The 18,328-nt window shown below is 46.1% G+C and overlaps 2 protein-coding genes across 4 annotated transcripts in view; one reads left to right on the top strand and one right to left on the bottom strand.

Annotated features, from left to right (window-relative positions):
- The window catches only part of LOC119390336 (cytochrome c oxidase subunit 6A2, mitochondrial), a 673,327-nt gene that overhangs the window by 579,378 nt on the left and 75,621 nt on the right, over nt 1–18,328 (bottom strand). The window lies entirely within an intron of this gene.
- LOC119390324 (BCAS3 microtubule associated cell migration factor) overlaps nt 1–18,328 on the top strand; it is a 65,691-nt gene that overhangs the window by 34,965 nt on the left and 12,398 nt on the right. For all 3 annotated transcript variants that reach the window (XM_037657919.2, XM_037657921.2, XM_049414738.1), the window contains 5 exons: nt 10,644–10,910; nt 12,398–12,554; nt 13,904–14,010; nt 14,626–14,699; nt 17,547–17,728. In XM_037657919.2, coding sequence (XP_037513847.1) covers nt 10,644–10,910; nt 12,398–12,554; nt 13,904–14,010; nt 14,626–14,699; nt 17,547–17,728 — 787 coding nt within the window. The remainder of the gene's footprint in view (nt 1–10,643; nt 10,911–12,397; nt 12,555–13,903; nt 14,011–14,625; nt 14,700–17,546; nt 17,729–18,328) is intronic.

Genomic DNA, 18,328 nt, shown 5'->3' with positions numbered 1-18,328 from the left:
CGGCGGCGTGCACTGGTGGTATTCACCGTTCGGGCACCCGGCAACATCACATGCATGTGGAATTTTGTCAAACTTTCTGTCAGAGCGACTTTCACGAGCGTGCAAAACCTATGTGGCAGTACGTGATACCGAAACTACCACTGAGACGTGACCACATGAGTGAAGCCGGGCGCCGGGCGAAGCGCAGTTAGGCAAAAAAACGGAACTTTTGAACCATGTGCGCTGTTCCCCATGGCAACACCAGAGAGGTTCTTTTTTCCATGAAGCAAACAGAAACGAATAAGCAGCATTTTATTACGTCTCTTGGTGCACGGAACGTTCTTTTTTTATTGCAGCTAGTTTGATTACTAGTGATTAATTGTAGTCGGACACTCTCACGTCATAGGGATCATTTCCAAAATGTCCCGCTCGTGGCGCACGTCGTGTGATACATTTAGCTTAATTTCTCGGTAAGTAGGGCACTGCTGTTGATAGTATTGCTGTTTTAGACGTTGTCATACATTGAGCTCTCACTCTGACATAAATTGTTATTTGCCTTTAGTGTCCCTTTAAGTGTCCACTACCTACATCTCCATACACAACGTAGGCAACACGCGAAGAAAGTTTCTCTGATGCTGTGTGGCATGCGCACACACATTATATATATATATTTAGGTGTGTTACTTTGGTTCATCCGTTGGGGTGCAGCCATTATGCGAGATTGAGTGTAATCAAATTTCAAGATATTAGAGTGCTGATTTTTTGGGCCATTGTTGGACACCTACGTGTAACTTTACCAAATTTGGCAATGTATGCTCGTAGTTTTCACTTTATTTATTTATTTTCAAATACTGCAGCCCAATGCAGGGCTATTGCAGGAGTGGGGTACATACAAAAGGAAAGAATAACAGTAACATCACAACAAGTTCTTCTTCAGAACAAATATCGCCACCTCTTGAGCACAACCGGGTACATAAATGAAAAAAAAAAAGACAACAATGTCATTCAAGTACCTCCAAAAAATCTGACATATTCATTTCACGAACAGAACCGGGAAGATCGTTCCAGTAGACAATAATTTTCGGAAAAAAACTGTATTTGATAGGCTTGTGCGAATAGTAAATTTTAGGTTCGAAGCGAATTCGAAGCGAATAGTGATTTTGATCGAATAATTTCGAATCGAATTCGAATAGTATATATCACATATAAAAAAAATGACCATATTTGTCATGACCCAACCAACCTGCACAACATTATTTTTAAAATTTTAACAAGGCATGTGCAAATGTCATTCTTTCTGGTTCTAAGGAAGTGGAAGCAACTTTGAATAGTAGCAGGATTTGGATTTCGGTAGAATGCAAATTATAACCTGTATAATATGTTACATTTTAAAATTTACTATACTTGGAGCATGTAAGCCGGTATAACAAGTTTTTAAACTTAAAAAATGATGAATCGACGTGAGGGTAATATGTTCATTTAACCTTGAAGTGGGGCTTCGCGGCAATGCGGATTTTCCCTGGAAAGGTGTATTGACAGTATAGCACCCCTCTACTGCAGCGAAACCACCTTTACAGGAGGTTACGAGCAGACTGCGGATTTTTCCTGGAAAGGTGTATTCACGGTATAGCACCCCATCCACGGCAGTGAAACCACCTATACAGGGGGGTTATAAGCGGACACCTATTCGTTCATTTCGAATACTTCGAAATTTTCAATAATTTAAATTCGAATCGAAGCGAATTCGAATACTGTATTATTCGTTCGAATATTCGAAGTGCTCGAATATTCGCACAAGCCTAGTATTTGAACATATTAGTACGTGCGAAGAATGGCCTTATGTTAAGATTGTGACCACGTCTAGTTGCAAGAGCATTAGCATACGCGATGTAATTACCATTAGATAACCGGCATGCTGAATGAACATAAGAGTGCAAAAGTTTCAAAGAGTCAATATCACGCCTAGCGCACAATGGAGATAACTTCAAAGATTTCATTGCAGATGAGGGCGAAAAATCATGGTCGTAGCGATGAAAAATGAAGCGAACAGATTTCCTTTGGACAGATTCAATTTTATTCACGTCACACACTTTGTATGGATTCCACACACACGAAGCGTACTCTAATATAAGGCGGATCAGTGTTTTGTACATTAGTAATTTGGTGGATTTTGGCGATGCAGATTATGTATGTCTTAAGTAACCTAATTTTTTTTAATGCTTTAGATGTAATGTAATCTATGTGATGCGACCATTGCATGTTGTATGTGAACATAACGCCAAGGTATTTGTATGTCTGTGCTCGGGGAACTGCGCTGTTGTTGAAGGAGTATGCATATTGTGATGGAGAATGACAGTTCGTGAAAGACAAAACTACTGTTTTTTGGAAGTTTATCTGCATCTGCCAACCCGAGCACCAAGAACAAAACTGCGAGAAAGAATCTTGAAGTATGGCATGATCATTAGGAGAAGTAATTACCTGGTAAAGTACACAGTCGTCGGCGTACAGGCGAACTTGGGACCTAATATTGCTGGGAAGGTTATTTATAAAAATCAGAAATAACAGGGGACCGAGAACGGAGCCCTGTGGGACACCAGACGTAACTTTGTTTAAGCTTTTGGCTGTTGCGGCGTTGTACAGGGCTATTGTTAACTTTTTGACTCTTGTTCTTTTTGTCCGCCGCGGTGGTATAGCGGTTACGGTGCTCGGCTGCTGACCCGAAGGTCGCGGGTTCGATCCCGGCCGCGGTGGTCGCATTTCGATGGAGGCGAAATGGTAGAGGCCCGTGTACTTAGATTTAGGTGCACGTTAAAGAACACCAGATGGTCGAAATTTCCGGAGCCCTCCACTACGGCGTCTCTCATAATCATATCGTGGTTTTGGGACGTAAAACCTCAGATATTATTATTATCTTGTTCTTTTTTTTTTTTTGTGTTTGTCATAACACATTCAAATGCAGCACCTAATGTGTATAAGAAAAGTATGTTACACATAGCAACAGGAGCAGCTTTTGATATTTCCACTAACAAGTGAGCCTACTGGTATACAGTAGAAGCTCGTTATAACGAAGCGGGATATAACGAACTAATGGATATAACGAAGCAATCGTAATTCCCCTTGAAATTCCCATAGACGCCCATGTATTTAAAACCTCGTTTTAACGAAGCTAAAATTTCCTCGCAATGGATATAACGAACCTTTTTTTTCCCCCACCGAGCATTTACTGATCATTTTGCTACCCGGCAAGTCAATGTCTTATAGCGCGCGACGCTTTACGTCGCATGCGGTAATTCAAAACTCGCGCCACGCGCTCCCGAGGAGCCGCCTGCCAACACGCGCGAGGGTGCGCGTCTGCCTGCCTCCCCTTTCCACCGAAACTCGTGGACTCACCCGCGCACGTCACCCGGCCTCCCCTCTCCCGCGGAACTCGTGGACCCGCCCGCTCTCCTGCTGCGCGCGTGGACCACGTGGACGACGACGCTGACGACGCGGCGACCGCGGCACCGCGGGGCGGGCGGGCCTTGTAGTTGCTTGTCGTTCGCTGCGTGTGCATGGTATGGTATGGATAACTTTATTTATGTCCTGAGGATTCAGTCCAGGACTGATGCGGGCCGCTCCCATGTCGGGACAGAGAGGCCAAGCCCTTCTGCCGCCACACGGGCCCTCTGGACAGCCCTGAGTTGGTCCGCCAGCACGTCACTGTGCAGCATTCGCTGCCACCACTGTTCACCTTGAGAACCATCACCGGCCAACGCCGAGCAGCGCCAAAGCATGTGGTCTAAATCGAGCAAACCCCCGCACTTACTACAATAGACTGAAATCCCGCAGTCCGGATTAATTTTATTCATGACGACCGGGTTAGGGTACGTCCGCATCTGCAGAAGCCTTAACGTAACCGCCTGTGGCCTGTTTAATCTAGAATGTGGCAAGGGGAATGCCCTGCGCCCTAGGTAATAGTGCTTGGTGATATCGTTATAAGTTAATAGCTGGTCCCTAAACTCAGGAGCGGGAGATCCGGCCTCCCCAGGGAGTGCACGGCACACCAATCCTCGTGCCTCCCTGTGCGCCACCTCGTTGAGGTTACGCGGGGCTCCCTCCACTGACCCCATGTGCGCCGGAAACCAAGTAACTGTATGCGAAGTGATGTCCCTACCCTGCAGCAGTCTGTAAGCCGGTTCTGCAACAACTCCCCTCGAGAAGGCTTTAATCGCAGATCACGAGTCACTAAAGACTAAACCTCTGCCTGAATCAATGAGTGCTAGAGCAATAGCCACCTGCTCAGCGACCCCCGGATTTTTTGTGTAAACGGAAGCGGCATTGCGAACGCTCCCTTTGCCATCTACCACCACCACCGAGTAAGCATCTTTCCCATTAATCCATGCAGCGTCAACAAACGCCGACTCCTCCTCCTGATCCTTTGCCTCTCGCAACAGAGCCCTGGCTCTCGCCTTTCGCCTCCCTACATTGTGCACAGGGTGCACATTCCGCGGAAACGGATGAACCATGATATTAGCCCTAAGGTTCGCGTTCAACTCGTATAGACGCTCCCCATCGCGCGACGCAACCACCGATTCTCCAATTGACTCTAAGATATACCTACCTGCCGGTGTACCTAGCAACCGCTCTTTCTGTGCTGTACGCTGAGCCTCCGCAATTTCATCCAAAGTATTATGCAATCCCAACCGCAACAACATATCGTTTGACGTACTCACAGGCAGACCAAGAGCCGCCTTAACGGCTTTTCTAATTAAAGTGTCCAATTTGTCTCTCTCCCCCCTTTTCCAATTTAGCATAGCTGCCACATACGAGAAATGGCACAAAATAAACGCGTGAACTAACCGCATCGCACCTTCTTCTCCTAATCCCCTATGCCTATTAGAGATCCTTCTGATAAGTCTTATGGCCTCCTGCGTCCTCTTGGTAATACGCTGAATGGTTATATTATTCGATCCATTTGCTTCAACTACCAAGCCGAGGACTCTGATAGCCTCTACTTTTGGTATCAGTGACCCATCCCTAGTATGGAGTGTAATGCAAGTCTCAACTTCTGGTACCCAATCCTTGGGCCTCCGACCTAATTTCCTAGATTTGAAGATTAACATCTCCGACTTTTTAGTGGAGCACTTGAGCCCCATAAGACCCAAACACTCTTCCGTAAGCGTTACCACTTCCTGCAGCCTAGCCTCAAGCTCTCCGTCACTACCACCGACACTCCATACAGTAACATCATCCGCGTAGATAGTATAGCCAATACCCTCGACAGTGTCCAGTACATTAGCCAACTTTGACATCGCCAGATTGAACAACATAGACGAGAGGACGGATCCCTGCGGCGTACCACGACAACCCAATTTAAAGACTTCCGACTTGATCTCCCCTAACCTAAGACATGTCCGTCTATCCATAAGGAAAGCCTTAACAAAATGGAAAAGCCGTTGCCCCAGATTCAAGTCCGACAGCACTCGTAGAATAAAAGAGTGTCGGAGATTATCAAAACCTTTTTCCACATCAAGTCCAAGTAGTACTTTAGTATCCCTCGTCCGCCGATCAAGTAGCTGATGCTTAATCCTGATCATAGCATCCTGAGTCGAGAGGCCGGGCCGAAATCCTATCATCGAGGGCGAAAAGACCCCATTGTCCTCAACATAACGTGTCAGCCTATTTAAGATCACATGCTCAGCCACTTTCCCCAAACACGATGTCAGCGAAATTGGTCTGAGATTTTCAAGCCCTATGGCCTTCCCTGGTTTCGGGATGAGAACTGTAGTACCAAGTTTCCACTCTTCTGGGAAAGATCCTTCCTTCCATTGGCTGTTTATCTCCCGCGTAAGGAACTGAATAGACCCCTCGTCTAAATTCCGTAACATTTTATTTGTAATGCCATCCGGCCCTGATGCCGATCAACTATTAAGATCCTGCAACGCCACCCTTATATCACTTTCAGTAAATTCATCATCCATAATTCTATTCTCATTCCCACTATATTCCAGGACAACGTCAGGCGTGTCCTGCAAGTTCTCCAACGGAAGGTATCTGTCAGCCAAATCCTTCAGTACCTCCTCCTCCGTGGAGTCCCGACACGCCTCATGGACCAGCTTACCTATTATCGTCCTCTGATTAGACTTAGTGTTTGTCTCATCCAGTAAATGTCGCAACAAATTCCAGGCGCCTCCCCTTTTAATGGCACCATCAATCGAATTACATACTTCATCCCATTGCTGCTTGCACAATACCCGACAATGGTCTTCAATTTGCCGATTAATCATTGCTATACGCTTTCTAAGCCTTCTGTTCAACCTCTGACCCTTCCATCTCGCTAACATTGACTGCTTCGCTTCCAACAAATGCGCCAGACGACTATCCATTTGCTCTGTGTCAATATCTGTTTTAATTTCTTTAGTGGTCGCCTCAACGTCACTTTTAAGCTGACCAGTCCACTGTTCTAAGGTCAACTCACTACCCTCATCTTCGCTTCTCTGCGTTCTGCGTTTTCTAAATGCATCCCAGTCAACAACCCTAAATGTGCGCTCCTTTTTTTTAGACATTACCAAAGTAATCATAAGTATGTAATGATCGCTACCAAAATCTATATTAGAATTTGACCAAGAGGAATCCACCACCCCCCGAACAAAAGTAAGATCTGGTGTCGAATCTCTACATGTCGACGTGCCGCATCGAGTGGGATACGAAGGGTCTGTAATCAGAGATAAATTCAAGTCTAGTGCCTGCTGCCATAGTCTCTCCCCCTTAGTAGTGCTATAGACATACTTCCATACATGATAGGGGGCATTAAAGTCTCCTCCAATAAGCAATGGCGCATTCTTAGCTAGACTGGCTGCCTTGTTCAAGAGAGATTTGAAACTCTGTTTCGTGTCTCGGGGGCTATTATACAAGTTAAGCAGGTAGACGCTCCTCTGACATGCCCCTTGCCGACCTAAAATTACTTCCACCATAATATATTCAATCCTGCAATCCGCCATGTGAAGATCATGCCTAACATACGCCAACCTTCTATTAATGAGTGTTGCGAGCCCTCTGCCCTGCTCATTACCTTTAACCTCCGCTTTGAAACCGGTTAAGGTCACGCTAGACGTTAGGGTTTCCTGTAGCATGATGACCTGAGGTTTCACACTACCCGTTCTAACAAACTGCTGCAGGGACGCCTTCTTATGATTGAATCCCCTACAATTCCACTGCCAAATACTAAATGAACTATTTATTGGAGCCGCCATCTTGACCATGTAAATTCGGTTTACTTAAGGTGAGCTTAATGCCACTAGGAGATTTATCCTGCTGGGCAAGCGGCCGAGAGCACTCCCGCTCCATAACAGGAACCACCGTCTCATTTAGATAGACTTCAATTTTGCCTAATCTCTGATCCGTGACATTTTCTCGCTCTTCTATCCGCTCCAATCTATTAATGACCTGATTTACGCTTTCTTGCAATGCCGCCATCATTTCTTTAAGCTCGGAACCAACCTTGGCCTGAACCCGCACAGTCGAGGAGAGGGCCCTCTTTTTCGGAGCTGGCGTCTCCTCGTCAGCCATGTTCTCTTTAGCAACCTCCACAGACCTTGGTACCTCAACCGGGCCATCAGGTTTGCTACCCTGACCTGAGCTACCGCTGTTAGCGGACTGTAAGCTTCTCTTAAGTTCAGCTATCTCTTTTACAAGCCCTTCAATGGCGGCTTTTAAGCTATGATTTTCTTTCTCCAATTGCGCAATCCTGTCTTTATCCCTATTACCAGACACATGCTCCTGGCTCTGCTCACGCGTTCGGCCGGTGTTGATGCTGCCCTTGACCTTGTCAGCCCAGGTGGCCCGGCCTCCAGCTGCACCGCCGCCTCCACCAATAGACACAGAGCGGCTCCTGGGGCTGGAGTCCCAGACGATGACTGCCGCCTCGACTTTGACCGGCTCCGAGAGCGCGAGCATCCCCTAGAGCGTTGGGGGACGCTCGCCAGCTGCGCCGCTTCGGCTGCTTCTTGTTCCGCTGCTAGCTCCGCCCTGGCTCTCTCCTGTCGTCGAACACGCACGACGTAGGGAACCTGGTACCGTTGTCTGCATTGTTTATCCGCCGTCAGGTGTCGGCCGCCACAAAGTTTGCAACAAGGCTCACAGTTATGGTCCTCTTCAGGGTTCCGAGCCCCACATCCTCGGCATTCAAGACAATCGGGCGCCGGACAGACATCCGCCCGATGTCCAAGCTTGCCACACACATAACATATGTCCACTTGCTTTCGATACAAGTAACACCGGACCAAGGTTGGTCCATACCTAACAAAATTGGGCACTCTTAAGCCGTCGAAGACAATGATGACTGAGCCTGTATTCTTGATTCTTTTGACCGCCATAGCCAGTGGATTGCGATCATTCACGATGTTCCGCTCAAGGGTCGCAGGGCCATCCATAATGTCCACATTGCGAATGACCCCTTTACACGTCGTGTGTGGGGCCGTCTCGTACGCACTGACTTCAAAATTCTTGTCCGCCACTCTGATTGACCTGATTCTCACATATCGTTCAGCGTTGTTCCTTTCTGGCGTACTAGCCACCAAGATGTTTTGCATAAAGTTGGGGCAGATAACATCTTCTGTAGTCTGCTCAGTAGTGAGGCCTGCCGCCTCGACGATAGCCCTGCCCACCGTTGTGGGGCTAACTTTCTCCAAATTCAATCCACCCCGTGGGCGAATGACTATCTTGATGTGCTCTTCTGGCATCGGCGGCATTCGCGATGCCTTCATAATGCGTTGCTTGATTACCAAGCCTTTGCGCCGTTCACCCGCGCCCCTTCGTTCAGCCATCTCGCCTTGTGAACCGTCATCGCCTAATCCAGGCTTCGTCAGTGCTCTTGATTTTCGGCTGGGCACCGTCCGCCATCCCAGGTCTTCAGTAAATTCCTCTGTCGGGAGCACCTGCCCTTCGACTTGCATTGCTGCCATGCCGGACGCGCGCGTCCCTCCACGTATAGGGCTACCAGACGCTGGGCCAGCTCCCGGCCAACGCGGCGCGAGCACAAAAGTCCAAATAAATTCCAAAAAAGGGTGGCCCACCTCAAAGTCAAGTATCCGCCGAATCCTCTCGTCTTCACGGATCCGATGATGTCAAATTTGCACCACACAGTGACCAAAAAAGCCGCGGAAACATTCGCAAAAGACGGAGCCGATGTGAACGCGTCCGCTCACCTCGGCGGCCGCAGCGTCTCCTCCTGCGTGTGCATGAGAACAGCGTCTTTCTCGGTTCCCGCCGCTAGACAGGAGATGGACGACGGCAACGGCAAACGAAAGCGCAAAACGATTACAATCGAGCAGAAGGCGGCTATGTTGAAAGTCGTTAAGTCCGGCGTCAAGAAGAAAAAAGTGGCCCAAGATTTCGGCGTAGCGTTGAGCAACAAAGAAGCAGTCACCGGTGCTGTTGCACGATCGCCAACTGCTTCCGACATGCCTCGTTTGGCGTCAAAAGCGGCGGTGACAGCGAAGATACCGGTGCTGCCGCCAATGAGGGTGCCGGGGGTGACCAAGACTTGGCGTCGTGGGACGCTCTCGTTGACGCCGGAGTTGTGCCCGACTGCGACACCTGCACGTACGTCAGTGCCGATGCTGACGCAGTGACAACCGAAGAGCTCACAGAGGCTGAAATTGTGCGCGCGGTGACAGGGGTGGTGAATGACGACAGTGACGAATGTGTCGACGACAGCCCGGAGTTTGCGAACCCGATTTTCGGCGCTCACGATGACGGCGAGGACGGACTCGACATAGCGGCAGCGGCCGGAAAAGGCATCATCCGTCTGAGGAAGACACGGCAGAAGTCTATTAAGGACTTTTTTTCTGCTAAGTGAGCCGCCAGCTGGTGCGCCGAGTTTGGCGTGAATAAATTAGCAGTTCTTTGCTCTTCTTTCTTTTTTTCTTATTTTTACTAGTTTTTCTCCGTGCGACGGCCGTTTTTCGTTTGCGTGGCGGGCTGCTGTGAGATTCGGTAGTGAGTACATCCTCTCTTGCGTGCTAATTGTCGGTAGAAATGGATATTGGCTATAACGAACTAATGGTTATAACAAAGTAATTACGACTCCCCCTTCAACTTCGTTATAACGAGGTTTTACTGTAGTTGATGTGTTTCCTTTGTGAGTACCGAATCGAGGCCTGTGACCTTAAGTGTGATGCTTTTTCGGACTCTCGGATTAGCTTGACATGTTAGAACAGTTGTTGCATGTGTTGTTGCAATAGTGAATTTATTGTTTTTCTACTCTTGTAATTTCTCTTTCTTGATATTTTAACTCATTATCACCGTTTTATTTTTTCATTTTGTTTTCTGGTTACAGTTCAGCCATTTATTTCCTACATTAATCAACCTCCTCCTCCTCCTCATTCTTTTTCTTTCTCTTAACTTTTCTCTGTTCCCTGGCAAAGACTGGATCTCACCATGACGGATTACACTTTGCAACTTCCTGTGCAACTGCCATCATACTTGACTTGGAAAACGAAAGACGCATATTTAGTAGCTTAAGCTTTATGAACATAAATGTAAGGAGCTAAATGCCTTTGGCCAATAAAATGTACCACGAGTCATTGTTCTGTTTGGCTCAGCTGCGGCCAGTCATGTTCTTCTTTAATCGTGGAAAAGGACGTGCTTATGCTGCAAGTGTTCACATGATCCTCCCCACCCAGGCTCGTCAAGCAGCAGCCTGGAAAAGTACGCCTCAGGCGGTAGCCTTCGGCGTCTGGGCCCGCAACCGACGCTGGTGTCCCCCCTGGCCCAAATCAAACAGGGGACCGCCTTTTCGGTGGCCGGCATCGGCGCCCCCCAGAATAGTCCCCCCAGGGGGCGCCGTCCCTCGGGGCCCGCCACCAAGGAGGCCTTTAGCATAGCAGCCGCCTTTGCCCCGCCCCGTGCCTGGCTGGTTGGGAGCCCGAGCACGTCTCGCGACAAGAAGGGTGAGGGGGCCATCTCATTTCATTTGTTTCGTCTTGATGCATTACAGAATACAGAGGGCTGTGGCCAGTGTTCGAACAAAATGACCTTTTAGTGCGCAGCATTGGGGTTCATGGATTCATTTTAACGGAACGCTAAAGTACTGCAAGTCGGTTCTGCGGAATCCCACAAGGTGGTGGAAGGGCTAACAAAAGAAAATTGACAACGACCAGTTCATAGCACGAAGCCACAAAGAAATCCATATGGATTTCTCGGGATGAATTTTTGGGCAGCTAAGAAGCTTTCTTTCGGAAAAATTCCTATGGATTTCCTTGTGGCTGCGTGCTGCAAATGGGTGGTTGTCAATTTTCCTTTCGAAACACTAAAATGAAACAGAAATGAGTTCAGACTGATGGATTCTTCTTTGAGAACTCTATTGTTGTTAATTTCATGATTTCCTGATAGGTTCGTCAGTAGACGAGAAAATGAAAGTCAAAGGTTCATTTTTTTAATTCCGCTGCAAAACCCCGACATCTTTATGTCAATTTGACATCACAGATGTCAATCTTTTTTTCATATTTGGTTCCATTGTCTCAGTAAAGTTTCCTAAAACTTTCGAAGTTACACCTCTGGCTCCTTTGGAGCACAACGAATCCATATTTACCAATAAATGATTTTGTAGACCCTACACGGCTAGTTGTTGCAAGGACTTCAATGGCAGTGTCGCCACTTGTATTTTTTTTGCATGTTTGTTGGCTTCATAGCACAAGTGGGGCTTTTGGTTTTAGGGAAGGGTAATTCACTTATTCACGTGAAATCATTTTCCCTTTGACTGTCTCTTTAAAAAGGGATTTCTTGTGTTTGACAGCACTGCATAATGCCCTGAAAAGTTGATTGGTGTCTGTTACAAACTGTTCCCTTTAGGTTTCCGCTTACTGTGAGCCATTTTTATGACAACGCACTTGTGCCTCAGTACTGAAAATGTAAACTGTACATGTTTTCTAATCAATAATTTCTTCAAAGTAATTTGCTAATGCTGGAATTTTAACTGAAATGAACAATGACTAGCATAACATATGATTGAACGTTTGAGAATGTCTCATAATCGCACAAGCTTAATGGGAAGAAAGGAAGGATTTAAATGCAGTTCCACAGGGCGACGTGACATATCAAGCCTGTATTTGTTGCTTGCATATATCTTTGTTGTTCTTGTTAGCACTTTCTTTCATCAAAGGAGTCTTTAAACTACTTTAGCCAATCTCCACGACGCTCAGCTAGTCATGCATGACTATGCTTTCTTATATGTTTGTTTCTTATAGGTACTCAATGGATGCACTGTGTTCTTGAGTAAAAGAAAATTCACCATTAGTAGGCCGATTGGGTGATGCCTGAAGGCCCTTGTAATAGCTTTCAGAATTTCACGGAGGCTTCTATGTGCTTCTTTTCTTTCATCCAGTGAACTCGGGTATTCTCTCTTTTCCCCCTTTTTGTTTTGTTTTCCTGAATGCAGAAAAGAATCCTGTTGACTCCCTTTTCATCATGACGTGTAATGGTGCTCTCACGGAGTACATCATCGACCCCAGGCCATGCTCTTCCGTGAACAAAGTCACTGAAGACTCGCCCATTGAGCTCGACGTGACTGCCTACGCCCAATGGAACCTGCTCAGGTAGGTTCTGTTGCATTTTCTTTCACACTTTTGGAGCTTCGGGGTGTGCTGTTGCACCCTTTGGGGTATACTTCTGGGGCACTATCGCAGAGTTCCGGAGTACACCCTTTGGGGTAAACTGCGCTTTGGGGCATAGTTCTGGAGCACACCCTTTGGGGCATACAGTCACACCCTTTTGGGTGTACTTCTGGGGCTTTGGGGTGTACTGCTGGAGTACACTTTTTGGAGCATACAATCACACCCTTTGGGGTGTACTTCTGGGCCTTGGGGCATAGTATTGGAGTACACCCTTCGGAGCATACTTCTGGAGTGCACCCTATGGGGCATACGGTCACAGCCTTTGGGATGTACTGCTGTTGTACAGCAATAGTCACTTCTGTCTTGTCTGCATTTTCTTTCTTCAGTGCCGCGTACCCGGTCCGCACTGTCAGCTTGACATAGCATTCTTGAGCAGAGTAGTGAGCACCGAATTTTCATGTAATGAAATGCAAGTAAGCTAGTTGACGATTGTCGTTGTGTTGCGGACACTTGGGTCATGTTGAGTGGCTTAGTCTAGATGGCAAAAGAGCTGAGTGATAGCATCCAGCACCAAATGTATGGCTGACTTAACTGAGCATTTGGTGCTTTGTAATGATGCACAGGCTGGCGGGGCCAGACAGTCTGTGAGTTACTTCATTTCATGAAACAAGAACGTTCTTCATTTAAGACCATGTGATGCTTGATGAACGTAGGGCATAATGGCAATATTTATTTTCCTATTTGCTCTGTGTCTGAGATAGTTCAATTCTCTTTTTGTCATACAAGCTCTCTTCAAAAGATTTTCTCGTTATTAAGCACTCAAGGTAGTGTGCGATGGGGAGCCAAAAAGAAGCTTGTCTAATTGAAGGGAAAACTTGATCTGTTTATTAGATTTTTTTTTACTGCAGAGCAAAATCAAGACAGTGCAGTCCATTCTTTACTGTTTTTGAGTGTGGAGTCCCATAATTGAACAGGTTTTGTTGAACCAGGATGGAACGTCCAGCGTGTGTGGCCGGTTGACAATGTCAGTTTGAGATCCAGAAATTGCGGGGCGTTGACTTTTTGGGAAAGTTCACAAGCATGGCAAGTGTGCGCTGTTTAAGATAGTAGTCTGCTGGGCCAGCGGGTGCAACATATTCTAAAGGATTGGGTGGAAAAACAGTAGGAACGGAAAGAAGTTGTGGACAGACGCTTAACTTACAACTCAGTTGCGAGTTGAGCATATGTTCCTGTCAATTCCTTTCCGTTCATGCTGTTTTTCCGCTCACACTTTTACAACAAGTGTGTGCTGCTTTGGGCATTCTCATTCTTCTCGTCGGCGGTGCTCGCAGGCCACCCATGAGCCACGATACAAAACAGCCACTGAGCAGCAACAATCCCCTCATGATGGGAGGTCAGGTGGCCACCAACACCTCCACTGGGAAGCAGTCCTTCAAAGGTTCGTCCTTCCTAATGGCCTCTGTTGAAATCACGAATTGGTTCATGGGTGGGCTTAAATCAGTAAATGAAGCCGTACCATGTACACCCTAACGTAAATGGTACTGCAAAAGGAAAATCCATTTGGTCTTGACATCTTTTGAACTGTTCCATTAATTCTTGGCATATTAAGAGTGGATTGTTAAAGCCTACACACTCTTCAGTTATGATTTCATGTGGGCTTTTCATCTTTTTACAAGAATTTCTGAATAGCATGCATCTTTAAAAACTTTTAGCACAAAAGCATCATGTTTTCAAATCTATAACTGTACTGCCGAAATGGATATCGTAACATTGTAAACCGTATCAGATGGGGTATGTCAGAAGTGAGCAACTCTGAGTCATTAGTCAGTCCTGTAAGATATAACAGAAATATTGCTTATATGGGAGTGAATGGTATTAGAATGTTTGTTAAATGTGCAGCCTGTTATCACTGTTCTTGTATGCAAGCTTTGATGGCCTTAGTCTAGCCCTGTTCAGGTTTGTGTGCAATACAGAAGGTTCGTTAAGATGCTTGTGATCTGTCTCTTTTCTTGTCTGTGTAATGATAAGTGTACATGTCGTCTCTGAAAAACAGACATCAATGGAATGAGCCACATGGAAGGTTCCGGACGGAGCCAAAAGGAGAACGATGACAGCTGGCTTTCACAGGTGGGTGGGCCACCACACACACCTTGCGTAATGACGTTTCAAATCTACGGTCACTGAAAAATAACTCAAACTTGATGGAAACCACCTGAAAATCGAATGATTGGGTCGAAAAATGGCCCAAGAAGCTCGTCAGCTCACTAATGCATGCACATTTGCTTGCTTAACCCCTTAAGGGCTTATGACGACCTAAGCTCGTCATGAGCAGTCGCCACTTTTTTGCTTATGACGACCTGTGGTCATCATGGGTCTTCCGCAATGTTCCAAGAGGCTTTTGACGAGCCCAGCTCGTCAAATCGTGCGTTTCTATTTACAACACAAATGGCAGCATGGGTTCCATCATTGGTGCTTTTGTTGAATGAGCATTTGCGCACTTGTTGGCGGGATGCGCGCCTTGTGTTTTCCTCGCATCATAGAGGTCTTTGACGAGCCCAGCTCGAGAAATGGTGCTTTTCTATTTACACCATAGATGGCAGCATGGGTTCAGTCATAGGCGCTTTTGTTGAATGAGCGTTTGCACAACAGTTGGCGGAATGCGCGCGTTGTGTTTCCCGCACGTTTTATAAACAAACATGGCCACATGTTGACGGAAATGGCAAAAACATCCGCAAGGAAACCAGGATCTGGTGCAGCTGGTGCGAGAAGGCTCTCTGCGCAGTGCCGTGCTTCGAACGCTATCACACCAAGTGAACTATCAAGGAATAGTGCACTTTGTGCGCAGCACTTCAATTCCAACCTTTACTTTCTAGAGTTGCAGAAATTTTTTGCAGAATACACCTCAAATGCCCCATGTATATATAGAGTAATACATGATGGAGCGAAGAATGGCCAATAAAACATTATTATCTGCCGAAAAAAGTTTGCGCAAATATTTTTTGTTTTGAACAGATTACTGAAGCATTTCGCATCATATAAAAATTTGGCAATTTTGGAACATATTTTTTTTGTTAAATGAGCCCTTAAGGGGTTAACGACTTCGTCAGTCCTTGTTTTGACCATTGTCCTGTTGTCGTGACAGACAAAAGCACGGTCAGTGCATGCACCAGACCCCTACCCCTTGGCAGTCTTTTAAGAGAGGTTAAAGGTGTTACGATAGCTGAAAGGTTTTGGGTTCCTCAGCAATAGTTGGATAGGGCGCATAATTTGAGTCACGGATCATGAATGCAGCTTTTGCAATTTAATAGCTTGGCTCAGCCTGTCCTGTGGTTCGGGTGTGGTGGGAAACTGCAAAATCAGAAAAGGCTTTGGTAGTTTTGAGGCACGACTGGCCTTATATCAAAACCAAATGATTGCCTTGATGTATGACTACGTTGCTGAATTAGCATGCACCCGTGCAGACGAGGTTCGAATGACGATATATTGGCCCACTGTAAGGGGGCTGAAATTTCAGTCATCCTAATGCGCAAGTCTGTTGGGCAAATGGCGGCTTCATGCGGTTGCCCAGATAAGTGAGTGTATCCAAATTATTGGCAGTGACAGTGCTTTTTTGCAGTAGCTGTGCCCTTTAGTCATAAGAATGGTTAGCTTGTGCTGTTTGGTGATATTTCTCCAGAGTGACTTTCTTATGACTTGCTGCAGAAGGTTCTACATTTGCAACTCAGATCAATGGCTGCCTTGGCTTTTTGGTTTTTAAAGAAATTTCATCCAAAGACTGAGCGTGTAGCCATCTAGCACCCATTTTCGCCTCGTTTAGCTGAATTACATTTACATATTTCGTGTTCATCTATGAAAGGGATAATTGACAACCACCCATCCATAGTACGAAGCCACAAGAAAATCCGTACGGATTTCTCAGAAAGGAAAGCTTCTTGAAGAAAAATTTGTCCTGCTCTGGGGACTAAACCCGGGACCAATGCCTTTTTGGGTGCAGGCTCGACCATTTGAGTTAACCAGGATTCTAGCAATTACCAGCGCAAGGACAAATTAGTCAACAACTCAAAGCACATAGACAATATTCAATATTCTTATGCAATATTGAATACCGTATTTACTCGATTCTACCGCGCCCTCGATTGTAACGCGCACCCGTTTTCCGCGACCAAAAAAAAAAAGAAAAGTAAAACATCGATTGTAATGCGCACCCATTTTTCGTGAGAGAAAAGAACAAAAAAAATGTCCGCAGGAGTCAAACTTCACGCATTCAGAAGAACAAGCATTTGGGTTTTAAAGAACTAAAGTTTTAAAAAATAAGTCAAAAAGCGGGCCTTGCCGCTGAAACTGTCACTACTACGGCGGCGATACGAGTCGCGTAATGGATCAGTCCTCGTCGCTGTCGGACAACTCCTTGTCGCTGTCAACGCACTTCGATTTCGGGAAACTGGCCCTGCTTTGGTCCACTGAAACCTTTTCGTGAAGCTTTGCTGTAAAAAAATCTTCTGCTTCTGTTTGCGCCAGTCTCGCACGCACGTTTTCGGAACTCCGAACGACCGCAATGCAGCCCGATTTCCGTCCGTCTCTGCACATGTATGTAATAACTATTATTTTAAATGCGGCATCGTGGTGCACTCGTCGAGTATTTGGAGTCGGCACTTCCATGCCGTCGATGCGAACGCAGAACGGGATGACAATCTCATCACACGTACGAACTGAACACAAATGGCCAAGGCGCGTAGGAGGCGGCCATTTTGAAATGCCGATGGCAATACGATAACCCGAGTTTTTTTTTTTCGGTACTCGATTCTAACGCGCATGCGATTTTTGGACTCGTTTTACCGGAAAAAAGGTGCGCGTTAGATTCGAGTAAATACGGTACGCAATATTCATTTATATACTGGCAACAGTGTTTGTGATGGTCAAAGGTTTTGAGTGCTGCCACATTACCCACGAACACTTGCTGTCGTGCTGTTTCAGGTTGAGATCATCACCCACGTGGGCCCACATCGGAGGCTATGGATGGGCCCCCAGTTTTCGTTCAAGACTCTTCAAACCCCCGCGAACACCCCTCTGTCGTCGCAACATTCGCAGGGTTCCGACAAGTACACGCCTCTGTCCCCCGATTCCTATGGTGAAGACTCCGACGTGCAGAGTCCAGGGTCAGTGCTCTCGTGTGCGATAACAAACCTCTTTTTTTTAAATAGTATCATGCTTGGTGAATGTAAGTTATAAAACTTGAAAGCAGCCTTTGGCTAAAGTTGCGTTGTTCTGTGATGAAGTTCTAGAATGCATTGACATAATCCCCAGCAATTTATAGTGGCTCCAGTGTTGCTATACACAATCAGTGTCAGATTTATTAGACTTCCTAGGAAGCACAAAATGGTCCAAAAGATCGGATAGTCGGAAAAATTAATTCACGCTTCCCTAAAGGCTCATTTTTCCCTTCTTTGCTTTGTTCTTTGCCTTTTGATTACGAATCTTTGTTGTCATTATACTCTCTTTCGCTCATTTTTTAACTCTTCCTTCAAATGACATATTTGTGATGTAGCTGTGTGCTTCTGTTCTGGCAGATAATAATCTGCATTTTTCATTTACACAAATTTATCTAAACCTGCAATCTTTATGTTCGTCATTCTACTTTACCCCCTCCCCACATTGCAATGCCTGAATGGGCCTGTGGGTACTAAATAAATAAATAATTATCATGACAGCCACACCCGAATTATTTCTGAAGGTGTGCCACTACACTGTATTAGTCA

The sequence above is a fragment of the Rhipicephalus sanguineus genome, chromosome 4, assembly GCF_013339695.2.
Source record: "Rhipicephalus sanguineus isolate Rsan-2018 chromosome 4, BIME_Rsan_1.4, whole genome shotgun sequence".
Lineage (NCBI taxonomy): Eukaryota > Metazoa > Arthropoda > Arachnida > Ixodida > Ixodidae > Rhipicephalus > Rhipicephalus sanguineus.
The sequence above is the reverse complement of the archived record's forward strand: the minus strand, read 5'-3'. Positions and strand labels throughout refer to the sequence as shown.